This window comes from Microtus pennsylvanicus, chromosome 3 (assembly GCF_037038515.1).
Source record: "Microtus pennsylvanicus isolate mMicPen1 chromosome 3, mMicPen1.hap1, whole genome shotgun sequence".
In the NCBI taxonomy this organism is placed as follows: domain Eukaryota; kingdom Metazoa; phylum Chordata; class Mammalia; order Rodentia; family Cricetidae; genus Microtus; species Microtus pennsylvanicus.
In genome coordinates, this window is record NC_134581.1 from 32,902,381 (window position 1) to 32,928,782 (window position 26,402).

Here is a 26,402-nt window from a genome sequence, read left to right on the forward strand (position 1 = left end):
AAAGTATGGATGGATGGATTATGTATGTGGTATATATAATATATGTATACACACACACACACACACACACACACACACACACACACACACACACACACTTTTAGCCTTGCCTGGCCCTGGAGGTAATAAGGGCAGAATTCTGGGAAAATCTGGATGGCAACTCATTACCCCATGAGGCTTATTTAAAGTATCCATGTATTAGCAGGTTCACTTTTAGAATGCAGTTGCTTCCAGTCATAGCAGGAAACTCACCAGGGAAGCTGCCATGGAGACTTGCATCCCGCCAGCCTCCACCAACTCCCAAGGCCAGAATAAGGACCAAAGCTCCCAAAACTAGCCAGGAGCCAGCATTTGACTGAACTTTTGGAAAAGCCGCCTACTGTGACCCTAGGAGATGGCGCTATCCCTAGCAATTTGTTTCCCCAATGCGTAGGGGTTTTCTTTTTCTATGAGTTTGAAACTGTGACTCTGATTTCGTGTTGTAAAGCGCCGTTGGTGTGACTTCCTCAGCTGAGGGAGAAGATCTCTTTAGATGGTATCACCACAGGCAGGCTGCCGGCGTTTCAGTCCCACTGCAGCGTATAGGGTGACTTGTGAGAGGCCTCCAGTCCTGAACGATGTAGATATATCCAATTGGACTTTGGGAAATCTATTCGGTTGTGTGTGTGTGCACGCGTGTTTGGGGAGGGCTGGTCACGTGGCCGCCAGGCTCTCCAATCTGGATACCAATAAAGCAGACACCGGCCAAGAGGGAAAAATCAATGAGCGAAGCGGCCGGCCACTTTGCCCTGGCCTCGCGGAGCACTGCAGTCTGAGGCTCCGGAAGGGCGAGCAGAGTGCCCGGGGAGAAAAGGAGAGCGGCGGACACCGTTAGCTTCTGCTTCGCCACTGGGGGCCGCAGTCACCTTCAGCATCAGGAACTAGGGAGAAACGAACCCCGAGGGTGGATCTGGCCGCTAGGCTCCCTCAAGCTCCAGTTTCTGCTTGCTTTTGCCCCGGCGCAGCAGGCACGACCCTGGGAAGAACAGGGGCCTTCTCAGGGTTCTGAGGGTGCGGGCACCCACTCTCTAGGCGACTGCAGCCTCTGGCAGGGCACGCCCTCGGTGGTATTGCCGCGCCCCTCCCGGGTCCGCCCCTCCCGCCCCAGGGAGCGCGCACTCGCTGCTGGAGAGTCCTGCCCGCCTCACCTTCCCAGGCGGGAGAAGATGGAGAAGACAAACTGGGTCTCCGGCCATTGGATTCCCGGCCCGAACTGCCCACGGTATCCATGCCCGTGAAGTGGTGGCACTGACCGAACCTCAGAAACCGAGATTGGGGCAGATCGGGACGCAGAGGCCGCATCCCCCAACCACTGAGAGTCCCAGCATCATGCATGAGGGTACTGCCTGCCGGCTGCCCAGGGAAGTCCGGGCGCGACCTTAGCCTGGGCTTCAGATCCCAACCCCGCGCTCTAAGGGCTGAAGTCGCCCTATCCAGGGGTGTCGCCCCAAGTGCAGAGCTTGGGCTGCTCTGGAGCCTAGGGCTTTTTTGGTTAGGGAACCTTCGAGAAGCACGCGTTGGAAGCTGTGTGGACCACTACCTTAGGGAGCCACGGAAGACGTGCGGAGGGCCAGGAGACCAGGGCCCGAGAAGCTTCAGAGGTAACTTCGGAGAGCTGGAGCCCCGACCGGTGGGGACCTGAGCGCACGTGTGTGCAAGTGTGTGTATGTGTGTGTGTGTGTGTGTGTGTGTACAAGGTGTAATCACTGTGTGCCGGCTGCTAGATTCACAGGAGCACTGTGTAAAGTCCTGAGCTGCTGGAGCTTTTCCCAGGCTCCACTGGGTTCCCGACTGCGAGCCACCTGGGAGCGGGGGTGGGGAGGAGTGGGCTTTTCGCTGATCTAGGTACTCTAGTGGGAAAGGGGTGTGCGTGTGCGCGCGCATGTGGTGTGTATGTGTACGCGTGAGTGTGTGGTATGCATGTGTGTGCGTGCCTGTGGCAGGCGCTAGGCTTGGCCATATCTGGTGGAGGGAAAAGAAGGAAGAGACACAAGGCCAAAGACTATGTAGTTTGGGGCAAGTTTTCCTGGTTGAGAATTTGTTTCCTGATTGAGAATTCGTTTCAGACAATGGTGCTTTGGGGGTTAAGTAGGTGAGCTGGCTGTGAAAAACCCCGACATATGAGAGGTGCAGAGTAAGGAAGAAAACTGAACAAATCCTAGAAAAACCGACCCGTGTATCCCATTCTTAAATTGAGATTTCCAGTCACGTTGATAGGGAAAAGGGGCTTCTTTCCTCCCAGAGATGGTCAGCTTTACCTGCCAGAAAGCACGAACGCCAGGCCTGGCTGGCAGCAGGGCTTCAGTTCATTCACACACTAGCTCACCGGTCTGCAGCCTTTCCCACCTGCTCTGTCGCCATCCCTGCCAAGTCCAGTACTCTCTGGGGCCACCGAACCAGCAAAGTAATCATTGGTCCTCTCTGCAGGAGTGCAGGGGGAAGGTATTTGAGTAGCTTGCTCAAACAGCGTTCAAGACAGCATTGTTTGTGTGAAGTAGTGGCTGTATTCAAAGGTTGTACACACGGCGGCGACGGGGGGGGGGGTGTTGTGGTCGGATTGTCTTTTCAGTGGGAAATAAGTAAATGTTTGCCAAGATCCAAAGGAGGAGAGATGTCATCTGTGCTATTAACGGGTCTGTTTTGTAGAACTTACATTTTCTTTTGTGCATGGGGTGATTTAGTTGGGAGCTGGTGGGACCATGGCAGCTGCCCTTGTGACTACGATTGGGGGTTTGACTATTTGGCTCTACTATGATGTTATGCAGCATGACCCAAAAGAATTTCCAGGAGTAGTCGAGAGGCAGTGCACTTGACTGGTCTGCCTCACCATCTCCCTGCAAACAAGCTTCCATTACCACTTCCCCTGATGAAGTCTTCCTGCAGGTAGAAGCTAGCCACTTGCTCTGGGTATAGGAGCCTTCTGAGATGAGTTTCAAGCTCATTGACAGCCTGGGGAGGGGGCCCTTTCAGAGACTGCTCAAAACAGTGGGAGAGAGTTGGGTGACTCATGTCCAACCCCTTTGGATAAGCTTTCCTTTTGTGTGTCAAAGGATAAGGTAGAATGGGAAAAGCCGACATGTCTGCGAATCAGCCAGTTTGAAGATTTTCCTAGGTACTGGAGCCTGCAGGGAAAGCCTTAAATGTCTGGCTCAGGAAAGCCTGGTTCTTATTGCATGGGTTAGTGATTTGTATAGATCTGCAACTATGTAAAAATAAATGTCACTTGCCAGGGAAAGAGCAGCTCAAACAGCTCATTTGCATTTCTGACGAATTTGGTGTGTGAAAGTGTTGCATAGCACTTAATAGTTGGAAGAGAGACAAAGGTTTCATTGTCAGTGCTGTAGTCCTTTGGAATTTTGGATATATAATGTCATTATTTTCTTGGCCAATACTAGAGGCAAAAATTAATATGTCTTTCCAACATTTAAAATGGCTAATGTTCCCTTTAAATGTTTGTGCCTTTGGCAAGTTGTCTGTTCTGTCTTTTTGCAAAGCACACAGAGTGAGTATGAGATTCTTTTCTTTGCTGTTTTCTCAAGCAAGCTCTTTGGAAACCTTGGACAACAGGATGCAAAAAGCAGGCCTGTGACCATGGCCTGTGCCTGGGGGTGGGGGATGTGTGATGGGAAGGCCAGGAGCAGGAAGGGGAAGGCCCTGCTTGCTGCACCAGTCAAGTGGCAATGCATGCCTTCTTAGTCTAGCTGGGAAAAGGTTCCAGATTCCTCCGTGAATATGGTGCTAATGCTCCCTGATTAGCTTTTCCCGCTGACATTCAAATGTTTGTTTTTGGAGCTTACCCTGCAGGCACAGTGTAAATTAAAAGGAAAAGAAAAAAAGAGGGATATTGAATGTAAGGCAAGCAGAGACAGCTGTATGCTTTTAATTCATTGTGTGATCTTGGTTAATGCTTAACTTTTTGCATGCTTTTGGGCATATATATATATATATATATATATATATATATATATATATATAATGTGTATATAGATAGAGTATCAAACCAGATTCTTGAACCATGTCTTTTTTTTTTATCTTTCTTAGAATAGAACCCTTTATGTTAAGCTTACAAAAAATTTAAGTGGATGAAACTGATTAAAAATCGGGGGAGGTCCACGGAAGCCTATTCATTCTCAGTGTGGTGTCTGGCTCCCTCTGGAGCACTGAAGGGCTCCTCGGAACTGGAAGGCTTCTCTCAGGAATGTGGCACACCATCTCCTGTGAGCTTTCCAAATGGAATGTTGTGGTCTTTAATTCAGGGTTGTCAGTGTGCCTGCCCTGAGTCGTCCTTAACCCAACGACAAGCACACACCTCGATGTGGTATTCATTCTCCACCCCTGGCTCCCGTGAAATCCTTTCTCATTAAGTATTATGGGAGTGGGATGAATTCATAGGGTGAATGGGCCATGCAATATAGCTATGGCAGAATGACCTTCAGAATAGACTGTGGGTTGCGTGTGTGTGTGTGTGTGTGTGTATGTGTGTGTGTGTGTGATTTGACACCATCATTTCAGCATGACTTATTGAACATGACCACTGTGTGGTTTTTCTGGTGCCCTGAGTATTATTCCATGGCCTCTATTATGAGAGCTTCCATAGCAGACTTTTCTATTGTCTTGGCAAGGCTTCGCCAGTGAGTGATGCACTGTGCTCTGACTCGAGAGTCTTCTCAGTGATGCCCATTCTCTGTAGCAGGGAAAAGAAACCAACACAAAAGGTCAACAAACTTAGAGGGACTGGAGAACTTCAGAATGTCATGGAAGTTTATGTGACCAGTAGCATGAGAGGCCACCATCAGAAATGAGGGAAAGGTTGTTGGAGGATTCGTCAGAGCTGTAGAAACTGAACTCTTTTGACTATGTGTGTGTGTGGGAGGGAGTATGGATAGGTAGGAGGGGTAGAGGAGTACCCCATGCATGTGTGAGCAGTGTGGGTCCAGAGTATGGGTAGGTAATGCCTAGGGGATGGGTAGACAGTGGGTCTGAGGGGATGGGTAGATGGTGTGTGGGTTGTTGGTAGGCAGTGAGTGTGGAGTGAAGGTGGAGGGTTGGGAGAAGTGTAGGGTATAGAATATGGGGAGGTTAGATGTGTAGGATGTGGGTAGGTAGTATTTGTTGTGTTTGTATAGGTAGTATGTTTGGGGGAGAAGTAGTAGTATGCATGAATTGTGGGATGTGTGTAGGTAGTGTGGGTGTGGAGTGTGGGTAGGTGGTATGTGTTCGTATGGTAAGTGGTATGTGTTGGGTATGCGTAGATGATGTGTATGAGGTGTGGGTAGATGGTAGTGTTTGGTTTTGGGCTGGTACTGTGTGCTGGATATGGGTAGTTGGTATATATGGGCTTTGAGTAGTAGTATATGTGCAGTGTGGGGCTATGGCTGGTGACCAAGTCTTCAACACAAGGTTATGTGGGGAAACCTACCTGAATTATATCAGGAGCTAAACACCTCACTTGGTGCTTTTCCACTTCAGAATGAAAATATTTTTAGGCTCCTTATGTTTATTAATAATAAAATGATCAAACTAATTGCTGCTCTTTTCTGCTTTATTTGTTATGATAACATATGTTTTCCCTTTGCCTTCCTTCCTTTGTAAACCGGCCATTTTTGTTTTGGGCTATTTATTCCTTATTAATTTTTAAGAGCTGTCAATAAGATACAAGAAGCTTCTGCTCCCTGTCTTTTCCAAATTTTATAATGTCTAGAGACATGGTGACCAAGCACTTTTCATTATCTAAATGAATCTGCCCTTTTCTCACGGATTTGAGCATTTGGGATCTTGTAGAATATCCTTCCAGAATCCCACATTACCTAACCCTTGACTCAGGCTTTTGTATTTTTGTTTCAGCTTTGATGTGCAGACCAGGAGTAAAGGTGAACTCATTTGTTTAACCAATAGTTTACTGACTATCCCAGTAATACTTAGCCAATTTATTTTTATTGAACAAACCACGGTCTTGGAATTGCCTTGAAATGCTGCCTCTGTCATATGCTGTATCCTGACCTATGCCTTCATCTACTTCATCCTGTTCCACTGATTTATTGAAGTTTTAATATATAGCCACCCAAACTGTTTTTTACTTTGGCCAGAATTCTTCTGTATTTATAGTTTACTTTTATTTGTGTGTTTTATCTGTGTGAATGGATGCAGCACACTCCAGGAGGCCAGAAGAGGATGTCAGAGCATCTGGACCTGGGATTACAGACAGACATGAGTCCTCAGCGTGGGTGCTGGGAAAGGAATCGGGTCCTCCTCTTAGCCAGTGAGCTTCCTCTCCAGCTCTACTGACCAGGATTCTGTTAATTAATCAATTAATTAGTTAGTTATTTTTAAAATGATGTTTTCTCATTTTCCATACCTATCCCAGTTCTCACCTTGTCCCTTCCTCCTGCTTCCCCTACCTTCCTCTCACTCCCCTCCCATCCACTCCTCAGAGAAGGTAAGGCTTCCCATGGGGAGTCAGCAATGTCTGACACATCACTTTGAGGCAGAACCAAGGCCCTCCCCCTTTATATCTAGGCTGAACAAAGTATCACTCCAAAATGAATGGGCTCCAAAAAGCCAGTTCAAGTACTAGGGATAAATCCTGGTCCCACTGCCAGTGTTCCTAGAGACTGCCCAATCCACACAACTGTCACCCACATTCAGAGGGCCTAGTTTGCTGACCAGGATTCTTAATTAGTTACCTTGAGCAAATCATTCTTTCCTGTTCCCTCTAACATAAAGAGTTTTCCTCATAAAATAAAGCTAGGAAACTAAACTGGCAAAGCACAAACGGTAGCAAACAAATAAACAATACTTGCGGTCGGTTTTCTTAGTGTATCTTGCCTTGGTCAAGCCATCTATGTAAATTAGCACCACGTTTAACATGTCTCAGCCAGAAGGGAGTACGTGGGAACTTATCCTTCTAGCGGTATATCTTATCTATCTATCTATCTATCTATCTATCTATCTATCTATCTATCTATCTATCTATTCATTTATTTATTTATTGGCAGGGGCATTATGTAAAGCAGGCTGTTCTGTAACTCACTTAAGCCCACATTGGCCTTGAACTCCTAACCATGTTGCTTTAGTGTCCCAAGTGCACCACCATGCCTGACTTTACTTTTTTTTAATTTGTACATATTTTCTAAAAATTAAGATGAGTACAGAAGGCAAGTGTAACAGATGCCCATGCGCAGCTGAGATTTCAAAGGTGGTAATGGTTGTCAGCTTTCCTTCAGCGCCTGGCTTTTGTTTGTTTAAGGAAAGGGCTCTTATAGTTTATTTCCTTTTTGTTGTAGTCACCTGCTATTCTTCCCCTTGGTGAGGGAAGAATGGCCATCCCAGATTAGCTGAATACGTGTCATGTGACCCTGGGACTGACCATCACCTACTAAGGAGCCTGGTTCAGGTTTATTCTCAAATTTATTAAAAATATATGGGTTTATATTTTGAGTAATCCCAAGCCAACCCCTCCACTGCACTAGTCTCTATTAAAAGAATATTTGGCAACAGTTTTATTTACTTGTGAGCCCATGTTAGTGCTTAAATTAAATAGATTATCTTAAAAGAAATACCTCTTGTTCTTTAGAGCCCTACTACAAAATGATTTATTTTAAATTAAGAGCTTTATTCTTAGGTTCAGAGTCTGTTTGTAACATCCTTCTTTTATTTTACTAAGAGTCTAATTTTCTTTCTTTAAGATCTCTCTCTCTCTCTCTCTCTCTCTCTCTCTCTCTCTCTCTCTCTCCACGTTTGTGTGTGTGAATGATAATAGAAGTCTCAAGATGAGATCGTGAGTTTGGCATATTTCCTATAATTTTGTAAATTTTACTGCATCAATTTATATGGTTATATTGTTCTGGTGAGTTGTTTCATAATTTTTTTGTAGCTTTCTGAATCCCAAATTCCTTTTCCAATTTAAAGTCTTCCCTTCTATGTTAATATAATAAAAATAGTTGTAGTGCCTACTTAATATTTGCCAAGTACTGCTACAAAAATAACTCAGTCATTTGAGGTAGGTGCTGTGTCACTCACATTGTTAAAGCTAAGGAGACATGTACAGGGAGACTTGTCAGAGTCACATAGCTAGAGGACAGAATAGCTTAGATGAGAACTTGGGCAGCTTTTTCTAGAGTCTGTGATATTTACCTGCAGTGAATATGAACCACATTTTGATACTTTTGGACTGATATATCTGATTTTCTTTATATTTTTACTATCTATGTGATTGCATTTATGGCTATATCTCTTTGGCTGCTTTATTTCACTTCTTACAAATACAACTTCAGTCACTGTCTTTTAACAGGTTCATACTCTTTACATTTGTTGTGATATGTATTTAGAAATAATTCTAGCTAGGCAATGGTGGAGAAGGTGCTCAAACTGGCACTGCCATTATTCAGATTGAAGATTATCTTAAATATCACCATAGAACCTATGTCCAGCAACAGATGGAAACAGAGGTAGAGACCCACATCAGAGCACTGGACTGAGCTCCCAGGTTTAGTTGAAGAGTAGAAAGAATGAGAATATGAGCAAAGAGGTCAAGACCATGAGGGGTTCATCCACTGAAGCAGTTTACCTGAGCTAATGGGAGCTCACCAACTCCAGCCAGACTGGGAAAGAACAAGCATAGGACCAAACTAATCCTTCTGAATTGTTGTATGGCCGGGGCAGACTGAGGGGCCACTGGCAGTGGCACTGGGATTTGTCTCATGTACTGGCTTTATGGGATCCTATTCTCTTTGGATGTATACCTTGCTTAGCCTAGATGTAGTGGGGAGGGTCTTGGACCTTCCACAGAGTAAGGGTGCCTTGCCTTCTTTTAGGATTGGAGTGGGGGCTGGGTAGGAGGGTGTACGGAGGGAATGGGAGGAGGGGAGAGAGTGGGAATTTGAATTGGTATTCTTTTTTAAAATCTAATAAAAAATAAATTAAAAGAAAGAAAGAAATAATTCTATCTTTGGTGACGACCCTAGTTATCATCATAGAACCTTCATCCAGATGGAAGCAGATGCAGAGATCCACAGCTAAGCACTGGGCCAAGCTCCGGAAGTCCAGTCGAAGAGAGGCAGGAGAGATTATATGAGCAAGTGGATTCAAGATCTTGACAGGGAAACCCACAGAGACAGCTGACCTGAGTTTTTGGGAGCTCATGAACTCTAGACAAACAGCTAGGGCCCCTGCATGGAGCTGACCTAGACCCTCTGCATGTGGGTCACAGTTGTGTAGCTTGCTCTTTTTGTGGGGCCCCTAGCAGTGGGACCAGGACCTGTTCCTGGCACATGAGATGGCTTTTTGGAACACATTCCCTATGCTGGGATGCCTTGCTCAGTCTTGATGCAAGAAAGAGGCGCTTGGTCCTGCTTCAACTTGATATGTCAGGCTTTGTTGACTCCCTGTAGGAGGCCTTACCCTTTCTGAGGGGTGGATGGTGGTGGGGGCAAGTGGGGTGGAGTAGTGTTAAGAAAGGAGGTAGCGGGGGGGGGGGCGGGGAGAGAAGAGGAGAGTAGAGAGGGGGAACTGTGGTTGGTATGTAAAATAAATTTAAAAATTAAAAAATAGAAATATTCATATGGGACAGAAAAAAAAGAAATAATTTTGTCATCTGGATCAGAAGCCCTATATTAAATAGTTTATTTCTGCTTTGTAAATGACTACCTGTAATGTTTTCTAATAGATTTTAGCTTATTATCCAGACTACCTTGGCTTATCTTTCCTACTCCGAATAACATAAAGAAAGTCCCAAGAAATTTAAACTCTCACCCAGCACTTTTCCATTTTGCCTGTAAAGTTAGCCATCCATTGTTTTGTACATTTGTACAGTATTACAATATGTTTGTTTTATTTATCTGAATTCAGTTTCTTTCTGAGGAATGTGAAGGATAAATTATGAGATTTTTAAAATTTTTCATTCCTAAATAATAGTTTCTTCTAATAGAATTATAAACATTTTAATTTTTATTTAGCATCTTAAGCATTTTATTTTAGCTTGTTGCTCTTTATTTTTATTCTTAAAAACTAAGAACTTTAGAATTCAATTTCTTAAGTTAAGGTTTTCTTTTTGTGTCTGACATACTTGAGTTTCAATATGATGTGTTTGGGTATCTAAGCATAAACACCTTTTGATGTCTTCTTCCCTCCTTGAAAGCTTGTGCTGTAAATTCTGGAACTTATCTAGACATTATAATTTTTCTGCTATTCTCTTACTTTTTTTCCTGGATTTTCTATTAGACCATCTGAAACTTCCCCTTCTCTGAGTAGGTCTTAAGCCCCAATTTCACACCTCTTATTTCTGTTTCTCCTTGTCCTGCCTCTGGTATATGCTCCTAGATCATTCAGGTCACTACTTTTCACTTCACTTAAGTGGCATTTTACTGAATTTGTTCATTGTTTTGTAAGGAGTGATTGTGTTTCTACATGTAGTATTGAGATAGTATAATGTTCTCAGTGTTGTAGTTAGACTACCTATTCTATATATGTATGTATAAATACACTGGTGGTGTATTTATATTTATACCTTTTAAAACTGTGCTTCCCCTTTGTGAAATTCTTGGACTTAAAATATTGCTAGCTGTTTTATGTCTTTTGACTCATTGTTGAACCCCCCTTTTCGTTTTGCTTTTTGAGACAGGGTTTTTTTTTTGTAGCTTTGAAGCCTGTCCTGGAACTAGCTATTGTAGACCAGGTCTTGAACTAACAGAGATCTGCCTACCCCTGCCTTCAAAGTGCTGGAATTAAAGGTGTGTGTCACCACCGCCTGGCCTAACCATTTTTTTCTTTTGTGTTTAATTTGTAAAATTATGACTCTTATTTCTTCTCTAAGACAGTGATCCTGCACACAAACCCATAACTGTCCAAGGCAGTCTTATACATGTTCCCACTACTATTAGGAAGACTGTCAACATAAAAAAGGTTTTGATTTCTTAGATTAAGAATTTTTGTACGCTGGAGCATCAACTTTAGATGTAAAAGTCTTTAAAATGTTTACATTGTTATATATACACACATATATAAAACATATATGTAAGGTATATACCACATATCTCTCTCTATATATATACATATATATTTTAGAAACATAAAACAAAGTCTACATCTTAAAGACTTTTGAGTCTGGCTACAGAACCTAGGCAGAGGGTGACAAATGTCTTTATTTCCTGTTTTGGCTAACAGATACCTTCACCCCCTTTCTTTCTGTAATTTGGGTTAGATAGAAAACAGTACAATGCATACTCCAAGTTCCTACTCTCTGCCCTCCACTTCTCCCAGTAAGACTTCCTTGCCCTCCAGGACAGCCTAAGTATTTCCCTGCCTCCTGTGATTTCCAGCTTTATCTCTGGTTTTCTGAGCATTTGTCTTGCCCTCTTGCAAGTTTAGCATTGCATGTTAAAATCAAAAGAGAATGCTTTCCAGAATCTCTAGGATATCAGATACCATGTTAAGAATGCACCTTCCCTTCAGATCTGGGGATAGGTTTATCACTTTGAATTCTAAACCAAGGGCTTGAAGCCTAGGCCAGGCTTCTCAGGGACACACTAGACCAATGGAACCACAGTTCCCTTCCCATTTCCTTAATACCCTCTTCATCATATCTGTATGGAAAAACCCAGGCTCTCTTTCCTTTGATTTGAAATTTAAATCAAGGGAAACATGAAGAATGAAGAAGCTCCAGATCACAAATTTTAGATCTCTAGACTGAGACTTTTCTTTTATAGTCCTGAGCCCACATTTTCATTAAATCACTAGAACAATGATCAACCTGGAAAAAAGAAAGAAACAAGCAAACAAGATGCCAGGATTTCCAGCAATGCTGCTGCTGAAGTCTCCCGAGGTGAGCTTTTTATGCCTGTGAGTGAAGTGAGAACATTGTGGCTAGTTCATTTTGTATTTTGAAAAGTATATGGGAGTGCTTTAATAGAAATACTTTACAGCTGACTTTTGCTAATCCAGTTCAAGGCTTATGCTAGCCACTCGTATCAGATTTCTGAGTTGCTAGTGACAGAGGGGTGATTAAGCCTTTAGGAGTGAGTCAGAATGATATATCCAGAGATCTCACACAGCACTCCCAAGACTGTTAGAGCAATCTCTCTTCTGCTCTATTTTGATTAAGATCCAATGTCAGCAGTGTGAACACTTATGTCTTGGGTGGAGAAGGGCAGACATTCTCTTTAGCTTTGTAGGCTTCACACTGGCCTTTATCACTGTTAGACTGCGGCTTGAGAAGTAACAAGACGCCACAGTGTAATGGAGGTGGGCTGGGAGAAAAGTCAGGCATCTTGTTCCTGCCCTTTCCAAAGTCACAGACTCTTCTATAGTGAGAATAGCCATGGATCAGGATTCAGAAGAGTCTGGAATTCTCCCCTTGTCCAGAAACATCAGAGCTCTGAACGTTAGAAAAGAATATACATCTGAGTATGTGGATCCCAATCTGGGCATCCCGTATGTGGGGTGGTCAGCTTCACCCCACTGCTGCCCCCACACCAACTACCTATGACCCCATTCCAACTCTTGTTTCCTGTGACCTCCTTCGCTGCAGTCAGTATTCTGCCTGTCTTAGGGAACTGTTCTCCTGTCACAGAGTACCTAAAACTGGGTAACTTAGAGAGAAAGTTAATTTATCATTTATGGCCCTGGAAGCTAGGTGGTCCATAGAAAGGCAGCAGCTTCTAATGTCTGGTGAACGCTTTCTTGCCACATCCTCAGCCTAGCAAAAGGTGGAAGAGCAAGCATGTGCCAGGCTGTATGAAATGTCTTTCTAAAGGACCCTAATCCAATGTATTAGGCATTGTATGACTTAATCATTTCTTAAAAGTCAAACTCTTGATTGTACCTGAATTTTGGAGGCATCTTTCCAAAGCACAGAGTACCCTAACTAATTCCCATCTGTTTGTCTGTTCCTCCCTTCTCTCCTCATCCTGACCAAACCTATAGACTCCACTCTGTTGTCCTGCACCTTTTGGCTATCTGACCTTTGCCTGGAGCACTTTTTGTCCCTTCCCCCCTAAACTCAAAACACTCATCTCTAGTTTTCACCCGAAATAATTACACGGAAACTGTATTCATTTAAACACTGCCTGGCCCATTAGTTCTAGCCTCTTATTGGCTAATTCTCACATCTTGATCAACCCATTTCTAATAATCTGTGTAGCACTTACCCGGAAAGATCCTAACCTACATCCATCTCAGGTCAGAGAATCATGACGTCTGCCTAACTCTGCTTTCTTCCTCTCAGAATTCTGTCCTGTCTATTCCACCCACCTGAGGGCTGGCCTATCAAAAGGCCAAGGCGGTTTCTTTATTAACCAATGAAAGTAACACATAGACAGATGACCCTCCTACACCATTTTAGGCCACTGGAGATAGTATCTCCTCTACAAAATTGTCTTCCCTTCACCCCCTTGGCTGTATTCCATCTTGCCACTGACTGAGACACCTTGATTAAGCTCCCCTGACCCTTGGCATTAACCACTGGCATGTTGTATGGAAAAATAGGATAGGTGTCAAGAGTATTGGCTATCAGGACCAGATTTCCCACTACTTCCACATGTGGCTTTGAACGGTTTAGCTCACCATCTGGGCTCCAAATTCCATATCTGTAAAATGAGGAACTTTGTTGGTGATCACTGTAGTCCCAACCAGCACTGATCCCAAAGACCATTTTCCTCATGGAGACCATGGGCACCAGAAAGAGATGGTGTTAGCTTTTCCACCTGATCCTTGCCTAGTGTTGTACACATGCTGGGCACTACAGAAATAGTTTTGTGGTTTTGTGTGTAATATACATTCATGTGGAGACCCAGGAGCTACAAAAATTGTCGACTGCTCTCTATCTTACTTTTTGAAATAGGGACTCTCAGTGAACTTGGAGCTCACATCTTTGGTGAGACAGACTGGCCAGCCCCAGGAATCTACTTGTCTCTGCTTCCTCAGCAGTGGGATGATGGACACATAACTCTGTGCCTGTCACTGAAAAACTGTGGGTTCTGGAGATTGAACCTGGCTCTGCATGTTTATGCTATAAGTGCTTTATCAATTGTGCCATTCTCCAGCCCCAGAAAAACGGACTATAGGGATGAATGATTGCAGATGAGAGACCGGTGCATGGGGTGGGTACAGAGTAGCAATGGTCAGGGAGAAGTCTGGCTTGGGAGTCACATGGCTTGAGAATTGAGAAGACATTTCCATTGACTCTGAGTGGAAACTTCACCTTTGGTTTTCAGAACTTCCCTAAGGAATGAGTTTATGATCTTCCTTCCTATTTAATAAGAGTTGAATAATGAGTCCCACAGCCAGCTTGTTATTTTCTCTCTGAGGAGAAGTGTAATCTAGGCAGAGGCAGTAACTCATGGGACTAATGAAGGCCCCTGGAAGTGTGTGATTGAGGATGTAGTTTTCTACAGTGGGAAATTAGAAGACTTTAAAGAACTTGGAAATGAAAAAAAAGAGAGGCCCAAATTGTGCTTCAGGCAAGCTGTCTTGCTCTTTATATAGAATGGAATCAATTTTCAAACTTGATGCCACATGCTAGCTACATCAGTCTACTCGGGAGAGTCCTCTTCTCTCTACTTCATTGCACATGGACATATTTGCTCCCTTTAATACAAGGTTGAGTCTGGCACAGTGGCAAAAGGCTTTGGGCCACTTGTTCAATATTGGACATCAGGCAACTTGGGTATTTTCTCTGGTTAGCATGAAACTTGTCAATCAGTTCCTTTGTTTCCTTCTCTGTAACTGAGGATGCTCTTCCTACTCTGTAGAGTTGTTTGTGTGGTACATAGCCTGTCTGAGGCTTCATAGTGCACATTGGCTCCTGTTATTACCCAAAGAGCCTGGGAGTTCATGGTCAGCACATTCCCACTTTACTCCTGTTGCTCTCTGGGTATCTGGGAGTTACGTAGCCAATCTTACAGCTTCTCTAATGTTGGATCACACCTAAATCTGTGCACCTGTTTCCATCCCTAGGCTTCTAGTGCCAGTTGTGTATGTATGTGTTCATGTGGGTACATGCACATGGGTTCTACTTTGCTTTCTGTTGCTGTGATAAAATATCACAACCAAAAGCAACTCAGTGAGGAAAAGCTTTATTTCCTCTTACAGCATAGTCCAGCATGAGAGGGAGTCAGGGAAGTAGTTTGAGGAGGGAACCTGGAGTTGGGAACTGAAGCAGAGGTCATGGAGGAATGTTGTTTACTGTCTTGCTTTCCATGGCTCACTCAACTTGCTTTTCCTACAACACAGAGCCACCTGCCTAGGGGTGACACCATCCACAGTGGCCTGAGCCCTCTCATATTAATCATTAACTAAGAAATGCCCCCAGAGACTTGGCTAAAGCCCAGTCCGATGGAGGCATTTTCTCAATGAATGTTCTCTCTTCCCAAATGACTCTAGTTTGTGTCAAGGTGACATAAAACTAACCACAAAAGACGTAGATACACATTGTTGGCATCGGGTGATCTCTATTATCTCTTCACCTTATTTTTTGAGACAGGGTCTCTCCCTGAACCTTGAGCTCATTGACTAGGCTAGGTTGGCTGGCTAATGAGCTCCGGGGATCTGTTCATCTCCTACTTTCTAACTCCAGTGCTTGGGATGCAGTTGTATACTACAGTACCTGACTTTTTTGTGTGGATGTTAGAGATCCAAACTCAGATGGTTATGTTTTCTCAGCAAACAGTTTACTACTGAGATATCTCCCTAGCCCACTCTGGTTTTAGTTCTAATGATAATAATGATAATGATAATAATATAATTAAAGGATGCAGCTTTATCCATAGCATTTATCCTTCCATCAGGAGACAATGAGTCTTAGTTTTGTAAACAGATTTTTGCAAATAGATATTTCAGGGATATATTTCCACCAAGTAAAGCAACAGTGAGGACTGAGAAGGCCTCTCTGGGTAGTCATATCTTGGGGCTTTCCTGGGAGGCACATGGTAGACATGGAGTAAGCTCAGCTCAGCAGTCCTGGATTTGGGTCTTATCGCTCTCAGTTGCCTTTAAGTTCCCTGGTCCCATTTCCTCATCTGTCAGAGAGCAATTGTGAAAGCAAAAGAGGTTTTTTAAGGTGGTTACAGGGATTAAAGTTAAAAATTGCTATGAATGTGATTTGTGCCACCAAATCCATAAAATACGACATGCATTTGCTGCACGCTATTCTCTAAATTACATTCATTTGTCCTAGGCTCTGATAGCTACACCCATTTATTTACTTCAAGACCAAGCGTGACAGGTTGTCCTCGCCTCTAGCAAGCTAGAACATCCTGACACAGAATGTTTTCATCCAAGGGAAGTGAGGGCTGGGGCAGGGCAGAGGCACTGTGTGGGCGAAGTCTGTCTCCTGGTGGCTTGTTCCTTCCCAGCAGGAACAGAACCTGCTAAACTTTATTTCCTTTTACTATGAGAAGTAAGGGCTAGCCACAAGTCTCCAGACATTTATGGCAGGGACCATACTAAGATTTAGAAAAGCCTATTAGGACCAGCTGCCCTCAGGATGGAAAAAGAGCCCACAGCCTTCCACTATTGAAATATTGTCGGAGGAAATTAATTGGTTTTGTGGAGAATGAGCTAGACCTTCCAGGACTGTGCCAATTTAAAAATCAATGGCAATTAAAATATGTCTAGTGTTCAGGAGACAGAGTTAGGCTGGACTGGAGCTCACTATGTAGACCAGGATGGCCTGGAAATAGCAACAATCCTCCTGCTTCTGCCTGGTGGGTGTTGCGATCACACAGGGCAGTAGGTGGTGTAGAAAGGGCTTCAGTGGGCCCCTTCTAAGCAGCATCTGCTCAGGAGAACACACAGTGGGTGTCACTGATGTATTTTAAATTTCAGAAGCGATGCCTACGCTAATCCATGCGAAGTTTTCTTATAGAAAACCTATTTGATTTTTAATTTTTTTTTATTTCAGTTTAGTTCCTGCTGGGATTCTCTTCCATATCGCCTCCCTCCCCAGTTGAATTTAGTGCAGTGATGGCAGGCATCCACGGGGTGGCTGCATCTGGTGAGGAGGATCTCCATCTGAGAGTGGACCCTTGGGTGGGAAGGCTGGAACTTTCTCTTCCCCTCTCGGGAAACCACTGATGTGGCCTATGGCTGGTGTGGGAAGCCCGGTTCGCTCAGGACCCACTCAAGGTCTCTACAGGGCAGCTATGAGGGTGGGGAGAAAAAAAGGGGACAGTCCACACTAATGCAACCATTACAAACACAGCAGAAACAACAGATAATAAGCAAAGAATATGCTCAACAAAATGGCAGCAAAGAATGCCTTGTCCTGCAAACTGTCTAGGATGGCCTCCCTGGCCTCCCTGGCCTCCCTGGCCTCCCTAGTAACTGACATCAGATGCTGAGGCTCAGGGGTGGCTTTTCCCTCAGGGGAAGTTTGCAGGCCATTTTTGCTTGGCATTCAGGGCTAGAGACAAGCTCCAGCGTGTGGCTGGCTGAAAGATGCTCTCCTCGCACAGCCTGCAGAGGGACTGCATCGGCTCCTGTCCAGGGAGTCCTCTGCAGGCTTGGCTGGCCAAAGCCAGATTTATTGTTATTATTGTTTGATGATTGCATAGTATTTGCTCATTGTAGGAACTTTGGAAAAGATGAAAAATTATTAAGAAAAATAAAAGTTGTCTATAAAATAAAAACAGTATTAGGGACTTTATAGGAGAAGTAAGGGGAAACATTCTAAATTTTTATATAGGCATTGGTTATATAGTTACATGGTTTATATAGACATTGGTTACTACATAGGCATACATATTTGCCAAAACCAGAGAAGGTACTGTTAATGTTTGTGTCCTTCATTGTATGTAAAGTTTATATAAAAATCAAAATCAAAATAACCATTGGACTTGCAAAAGTGATGTGCATTATAAATTACTTTAGGGGTAAGTGCATGGATTCCTGCAAGTTACTTTAAAGTGTATAAAAAATCAGGTGGCTTGATTATGGATAGATATGTTAGCAACCAAATATAGTAAACCATTAATGGTAAGATCCAGATGGTGGATACATGAGTGTTTGTGATAATATTCCTTCAACTTTGCTGTAGCTCTGAAAATTTGCATGAGAAGATATGGAGCTAAAGAGAGTACTGTTTCAGAGAGCAATCCATATTTAAAGCTCAAACTTAACTACTATTTACATTTGAGTACACATCATCTTCTTTCATTTTGGTTTTTAGGAATACATGATTGCACATCATGAAGGTCTTACTTTATGCAGATTTCATTTCACATTTTTTACTCAGTAGTGTATCTTACTTTTATCATAAAAGTTTCGGATAATTTTTAAGTTAGAGCATCCTTTATATGCAGTAAGATTCACACTTTCAAGTGTATAATTCCATGCACTTGATGGATGTATTTTGCAAACACAACTACCAAGATACAGACTATTGATCTAGATTATTTTCCCATGCTCCCCACTACTGGTCTATATTGTAGAGTGGAAATAAAATAGAATCATATAGAACAATGTATGGTCTTTTGGCTCTGCCTTCTTTTTCTCATGCTTTATTCGCATTGCATACCCTAGCAGTTTGATCTTTTTCTAAACTGATAAAGTTGCATTATAAGAATGTACATTTATGAAATTTTATGTCCAGAAAAGCTCATTGTGTATTATAACATGTTTTATTTATGTATTTCTTATGACTTCTTTGCTATTATGAATATCTTGTAGTGAAGATCGTTGTGTCTAATTTTCATTGGTTCTTTGAGGTAGAGTCCTAGAAAAGGAATTGCTAAATCAAATGTACGATTTTAAAGCCCTGAGACATTTTTAGTCATTAAAATATTTTTATTGTTTTTTTTAATTTTTGTTTGTTTGTTTGTTTTTGTTTTTTTAATGGCGCAGAAAAGTCTGGACTCAGAACTCTCCCACTGTTTCTAACTGTCTCTCCTGCTTTCTCTTCTGCTGTCGTTACTATAGAACTGACTGATATTCCAGTGTAGTCAGTGAGCTTGCAAATTCTAAATCATGGAGACCAATCAGGAAGTGTCTCTCTTTTTGGTGAAGATCTTAGAAGAACTGGACAGTAAGCAAAATACTGTTTCCTATCAAGACCTGTGCAAGTCACTATGTGCTCAGTTTGATCTGTCACAGCTTGCCAAACTGAGAAGCGTGCTTTTCTACACAGCGTGTCTCGACCCCAACTTTCCAGCCACCTTATTCAAAGACAAGATGAAATGTTCTGTAAACAATCAGCAGTCAAAGAAGATAATGGTGGCAGCAGATATTGTGACAATCTTCAACCTGATCCAAATGAATGGCGGCACCGCCAAGGAGAAGCTACCCACAAGTTGCCCCAAGGTACGCAAGAAGGAGGCATCCTTTGAATCTTGCAGATCGGACACCGAGGTGTGCAATCCGACAGTCTGTGAGCCTATGAACTGTGAGCTAGGTGAGAGGCCCTTCAGCCGAGGCTACCCCACCAGGCAATCGTCCAAATGCCGGAAGAGGGACTGTAAGGAATGTCCCCAGTTTGTCCCTGCCTCTGAGCCCAACTTCCTCTTGGGTGTCAGCAAAGAGGTGAAAACCCGGGCAGCATCTCTGGACAGGCTACAAGCCCTCTCCCCGTATTCTGTGGCCAGCCCCCAGCCCTGTGAGATGCAGAGGACCTATTTCCCCATGAATATCGAGAATGAGTCCATTTCAGATCAGGACTCACTGTCCATCAGCCAAGGTATCAAGGAGACCTTCATCTCCAGCGAGGAACCATTTGTGGTTCAGTCTTGTGTTCAGAAAAGGAACATCTTCAAAGAAGAATTCCACAATCTCATGACTGTATCCCCCAGTTTTGTGGGTCCCACTAACAAAGCTGAGGGGGACCGTGGGGAGACCCAGAGTCAGAAGGAGCTCCACAAGCCACCCTTCTTTAACCACAGCTTTGAGATGCCTTACCACAATCAGTACCTGAATCCAGTGTACTCCCCAATTCCTGACAAAAGGCGGGCAAAGCACGAAAGCTTAGATGACCTTCAAGCCTCTACCTATTTTGGACCCACCCCAGTAATGGGAACACAAGATGCTAGGCGCTGTCCAGGAAGGTCCAGTAAACAGACTCCATGGCCCGCCAAAAGCTGGAGCCTAAACACGGAGGAAGTGCCTGACTTTGAACGGTCCTTTTTCAATAGAAATCCCTCTGAGGAGAAGCTACGCTATCCAAATTCTGGCAGCCAGACCCCCAACTTCTCAGGCCCAGATAGGCATCCAACTTACCTGGTGCCAAAGGATCAACAGAAAGTTCTCCCTGCTGGCTATGCAGTGAAACCGAATGGACTCAAATCTAAAGAGATCTCATCCCCCGTTGACCTGGAAAAGCACGAAGCAGCCAAAAAGTTTAAAGAGAAGAGCATCAGCTGCACCAGTGGGCAGCACAGCTCAGACACCAGCAGTGTGGGTACCCAGACAGAGCAGCATGTGCTGGAGGCCCCAAAATGTAAGGACTTGTGTACTCTGGGCCAGGCCAAATACAGTGACAGACATGCCATGAAGCACTCGGATGACGACTCGGAAATTGTCAGCGACGACATCAGTGACATTTTCCGGTTTCTTGATGACATGAGCATCAATGGCTCCACAGGAGTGATACAGTCATCCTGCTACAATAGCACCGGCTCCTTGTCTCAGCTTCACAAATCAGACTGTGACAGTTCTCCAGAGCATAACCTCGCCAAAATCACCAATGGAGCCTCCAGCAGCAAGGGAGACAAGTGTAACCGGCCCGAAAATGTCCACCATTCTGAAGAAGAGTTGAAGACCAGCGTTTGCAAACTGGTTCTCAGGATCGGTGAGATCGAGCGGAAGCTGGAATCTCTGTCAGGGGTCCGTGAGGAAATCTCCCAGGTCCTTGGAAAGCTCAATAAACTGGATCAGAAAATACAGCAGCCGGAGAAAGTGAACGTGCAGATTGACTTGAATTCCTTGACCAGTGAGGCACCTTCTGATGACAGTGCCTCTCCGAGGGTCTTCCGTGCACACAGTGGCTCCCATGGGCCCAAACTGGAGAACAGCCCCGACTGGTGCTGCTCCGACGCCAGCGGAAGCAACAGTGAAAGCCTGCGAGTCAAGGCCTTAAAGAAAAGCCTCTTTACCAGGCCATCTTCCAGGTCCCTGACTGAGGAGAACAGTGCCACAGAGTCCAAAATTGCCAGCATCTCCAACTCTCCCAGAGACTGGCGAACCATCACTTATACCAACCGCATGAGCCTCAACGAAGAGGAGATCAAAGATGCGGGCCCGAGCGATAACAAAGACTGGCATCGGAAATCTAAGGAGGTAATGGAAATTTAAGTTCTCGTGATTGGTCTCAGCATTGCCACAGCCTCCGACATTCCATGCTGGTACCTGTGCATTGCTGGTTCCCCTTCCAGAATTGGCAGGCTCTGCGCACTAGAACAGAGAGGGCAACACGGTCAGGCTGTTTGTCCTGCCAAGGTGCCAGTCAGTTGGGTGGAGCTCACGCTGTGCTCCTGCCGACAGTAAACAGGGCGGTTGGGATCTTGGACAGGTGGTGTGAGAAGGATTTCACGAAAGGGGGAGTGCATCAAGGCAGGCAAACCTCCCCAAGGTTATCTTCCCGTCCTTGCTGAAGTAGTGGGATCTGCACCAGGCAAGCAAGGGAAGAGGCTTGCCAGTGTCCTTGTTGCTGGGTCTCTTGTATGAATTTGGTTGCATACATGATGCTACTTTTGAAAACATGAGTCTTTTCACTGTAAGATAAATAGTTGGCTACTAAGAATAAGGAAACAACATCATTGTTCCACCATGGAAAAACAGCCAATCAGAAAGTCTTTTTCTCCTCTTTAGTTGTCTCTTCTTCATATGTAATAGGTGTTCCACACTTCTCATGTGAGTGTTATTTTTGACCATTTGTCACAGTCCTCCCCCCACCAGCACTGGAATCCATGTAGGCATGTGTCCAAATGCTTCCCTTTTCTCTATTGCAGTGAAGGGACCTGTCCCAGGAGGCGTGCGTTTGATCCCTCACTCTAGATGGGTTCCAGTGTCTATGCCAGACTGAGGTACTCTCAGTCTGCAGCTTGTCTTCATGACATTCTCTGCTTCTTTGAGGCCATGACCTTCCCTCCCGGGGACTCTGAGGGCTGGACTTTCAGGGGAGGGAGTAGTAGGAAGGGCTTCAATGGTGCTGAGCCAAAGAAGAGGTGAGGTATAATTTTCCCAAGTGATGTCAAGAAAAACAAATTTGCAAAAAATGGCTTTGAATTCAAGATCCAGAATGAGAGGAAAGAAAATTGAAGAGACTTTTTTTTTCTAATCCCAAAAGAGCCCCTTGTGTCCCATGGTGCTCTTTTTCCTAAACTGCTTGCTATGGACACAAGGTTAAGGCTAGATTTCTGGAGCCCAGGGTCCTATATAACATTAAAAAAAATGATGACCATTAGAGGACTCACATGGTTAGGTCTTTTGTACTATTACCAAACCAAAGTGAACAGCCTGACCACCAATCTGTGAAGTGCCAATACTTTACCAAACCACCAGGACTAGCTGCAACCTTAGATACAATCTACTTGGAAAGCCCCACATTAAACTGCTACTGTTTGAAGTAAGCCCTCTGAACTGTGTGGCTATTTTCACTGTGACTTTTCTTCTTGGCATTTGTCACTTCTTGCTAATGATCCTTGTTGGGCTAACCAGCTTTGGTCACTGTTGCAGCTTTGGTCCAGTGTCAGAAATTGCTGAAAGCCAGATCCCCCAAATGTCTTGTCACCATGCCTAGGTCAAAATCCTCTTGTCTCAGATTAGATGTTCTATTCTTTTGTAGCTAGTGTTTCTTCTTTGTTACTGCTGTGGGGAATAGCCACCACCCCAGCAGTTTTCCCAGCTGATGAGCTCCCCAGGAGCTATGGCTATCACATGCCCAGTTTAGCTTCAGCTTCCACATATTTACTTTTTGTGATGTCTCTTTCATCTTTGCCTTGTTTGCCCTTTGGTATCCTTTATTCCAGGTTTCACATCCTACCTGGGACCTGGGGACCCACCCCTCCACTTCCTACCTTATCTCATGGGCTACTTCTGTGTTTGTTGCCCTAAAATTGCCATCTACAGGTGTGCAGTGTCTCTTGTTTCAAAATCCCCTGCAGATCTTCGCTTCAGCAAAAAGTCTCCAAGTTCTTACCCAGGCTTTTGTATTTTTTGCTTAGGTGTGTGTGTGTGTGTGTTCATGCACATGTGGAGGTCACAGGACAACATGTAAGAGTTGATTCTTTTTGTCTACCATGTTAGGTCCTAGGGATCGAACTTCGGACACCAGGCTTGGTTGGCAAATGCCTTTACCCACTGAGCCTGAATTTCACATACTTCTTTCTAATCAAACTTCTGTATTTTATCCCAAAGCCTGTTCTGCCTTGATGAGTACACTTGTATTTCCTCAAGAATCCTATGGTTATCCACTCAGTCACCTAATTAGCAAATACTTCAGTAATTCTTTCTTTCTTTATTTTTGATTTTTTGAGCTCTACATTTTTCTCTGCTACCTTCCCTGCTTCTCACCTTCCCTTCAACCCTTTCCCAAGGTCCCCATGCTCCCATGCTCAGGAGATCTTGTCTTTTTCTACTTCCCATGTAGATTAGATCTATGCCAGACCTTGTTATATGATCAAACATAATTCATTCATCAAGATTGTCCAACATGCTTTGTCTGTGCTTAGAATAAGGTGAGAATGACCGATGCTGGTCTGTGCATCCTCAGGCTTCTGGGTTCTGCACACCCCTCAAGGCCTCCTTGCTCACACCTCTCTTGACATGTCTACAGGGATTGTTACCCATTTCTTACCTCTAGCTTTCAGTTCTTTTTGTTCAGATGTACTGGGCAAAAACATTTACTGAAATATAGATTATGTATATACATACTGACCACTGTTGTCAGGGTTTCTGTCTTGCCCCGTTCTCGCAATCATTATGTCCCAAAGAAATCACCCGGAGGTATATATTAGTTATAAACCGATTGGTCCATTAGTTCAGGCTTCTTATTAACTCTCATAATTTATATTAGCCCATCATTCTTGTCTGTGTTAGCCACGTGGCTCGATACCTTATCTGGCAGGGCAGTCACATCTTGCTTCTTCTGTGGATGGTTCACAATGACTGTGGACCAAGCTTTCTTCTTCCCAGAATTCTCTGTTCTCATTGGTCCGCCTCTACTTCCTGTCTGGTTGTCCTGCCTATACTTCCTGCCTGGCTACTGGCCAATCAGCATTTATTTAAAATATAATTGACAGAATATAGATCATTGTCCCACACCAGACTACCATCTTAGAGTATAAACTCATCTGTAGTAAGAACAAGCCTGAGCCTCAATGCGATGTTCTTAGAAGTGTGAAATGGTTCAAACCCTAGGTCTGTGCAGCATATAGTCTCCCTCTTAGCCTCTCTCACCTGATCTTGTGCATCCACAGTGGGGAGAATTGTAGTTGTGATGCTGAAATGTTAATGAGAAGATGCTATGAAGTGCTGCAGCCTAGCACCAGGCAGAGAGGTGGGTAGATGGCCAGCCCAATGGCTACCACAAGGTTATCGTCATGGGGATTTCTGTCATCCCCAGCTTTGTGCAAAATCTGCTTACATTAGGATTGGGGAATGAGACATGAGCAGAATAGATAAAGCCAATGGAGCCTGTTAGAAAATCCGTGGCTTTGAAGAGTTAGAAAATAAGAAGGAAGCCCATGTTGCCTGGCTTACTGTTCCTCTGTCGGTAGCCCCCATGGTTTTGAATACATCACTTCTGGGCATGAGCCAGTGGATCGGGGCTGGTATGTGTTTTTAGCCCACATTCAGGTGTATGATACGCACACTCACAGCCACACACATGTGCTCATCATGTGTTCACTTGTCACATGACCTCCCCTCACGCTCTTCTTTTCCTTTTTCTGTTATTTCATATTGAATGCTTTGCTTTTTTTCTCATACCTTAGGGCCATATCATTGGTTTCTATCCTTTAGACAAATCCTGATGCAGTGTCCTATTTATTAGTACCATTTTTGCTGGGACCACAATTAAAGGACAAACAAACTATTCCCTGCCTTGGAGAAACTCAGTTCAGTGGAGAAGGCAGGCTGGCAGATAAGCAGTTACAGTTTGGTGTGGCGAGCTCTAGCCAAAGGGTCTGTATGCAACCCTCCGAGATCACAGAGATCCACCCCATCCCATCTGTGAGGGAGTACTAGCTGGAGGGTCATCCTTGTGAAAAACCGGTGGCCTACAGGTAGATGTTAGAAAGATCAGAGGCCCTGCTCTTACAGGCTCACTGGGAATAGAATAGCCTGTGATATGTCTCATGGCCTATGGACATAATTGACATCAGGCCCCTTCAGACACTCCCACCTCCACGCTGCTGCCCAAGCTGCTCCTTTATCTTTAGTGCTGTACTGATTCCTTTGAAAGGGCCGTGTGCCACCACGGACAGTCACTAGAGACTCTCTGTGTGGGATTTCCAGCTTGGCTTCTGTCTGTCAAGGCAGGCTCTCAGCAGAACTTTCAAGCAATTCCCTGCGGAATGGCCTGTGTCTTTCACTCATTGAGTCTCAGTATGAAGAGGGACAGAAAAGAAGGGTCAGTAACATACAAGAGCCAATCAAAGACTCGAAAACTAGTTGGTTAGGTTTAAAACCGTGCTTTGCTGTGTGCTCCCATACAAATAATTGAGTCTTTCTGAGCTCCATTATCTGACTGTACAAGAGGAGCCAATTGTGGTGAGGATGATGTAAGGACCAGGTCATAGGAACTTCTCTAGATGTGGGAGCATCTGCTCTTCCTAGCACTGTCAGGATCAGAAGCTCTCTTTAGAGAATCTCTCCCCAAACAGGCAGACTTTGTATGGGTTCACAAGTAAACTCATGTTCCTGTCTTGGGTGTCTACTAGGATCTCATTGATAAAAAGTTGACTGGCTGCTCAAAGGTACTGTGAGACCTCACGGCATCTCTGTGGCTTTTCTGGATGTTTCTGTGCTTCCCTACAGGCAGACCGGCAGTATGACATTCCCCCACAGCACCGACTGCCCAAGCAGCCCAAAGATGGCTTCCTGGTAGAGCAAGTATTCAGTCCACATCCTTATCCCACCTCCCTCAAGGCCCACATGAAGAGCAACCCCCTGTACACAGACATGCGGCTGACTGAGCTGGCTGAGGTTAAGCGGGGCCAGCCTTCTTGGACCATAGAGGAGTATGCTCGGAACTCTGGTGACAAGGGCAAGTTGACAGCCCTGGACCTGCAGGTGAGACTCATTGTTTCTGGGTGGGAGGAGCCCTGTCGTGGGCTGTGTGGATGACTTAAATCTGGCCGCTCCCTCAACTTTCAAACACTCCTTGGGTCCTTGCTGTAGCATTCTGAAAGTTAATAAATCAGAGAGGAGAGTGGTCTTTT

General features: G+C 44.3%; 1 protein-coding gene across 3 annotated transcripts in view; it reads left to right on the top strand.

Annotated features, from left to right (window-relative positions):
- Positions 1 to 691: 691 nt before the first annotated feature.
- Minar1 (membrane integral NOTCH2 associated receptor 1) overlaps positions 692 to 26,402 on the top strand; it is a 34,496-nt gene continuing 8,785 nt past the window's right edge. For 2 of the 3 annotated variants that reach the window (XR_012909970.1, XM_075965027.1), the window contains exons 1-3: positions 739 to 1,640; positions 18,949 to 21,297; positions 25,999 to 26,253. Coding sequence is in view for 2 of the 3 variants with exons in the window: in XM_075965027.1 (XP_075821142.1) it covers positions 18,997 to 21,297; positions 25,999 to 26,253 (2,556 nt within the window). In the remaining variant the exon portion in view is untranslated. Of the gene's footprint in view, positions 1,641 to 18,948; positions 21,298 to 25,998; positions 26,254 to 26,402 lie in introns of all 3 variants that reach the window. The other variant, XM_075965026.1, reaches the window with a different exon arrangement.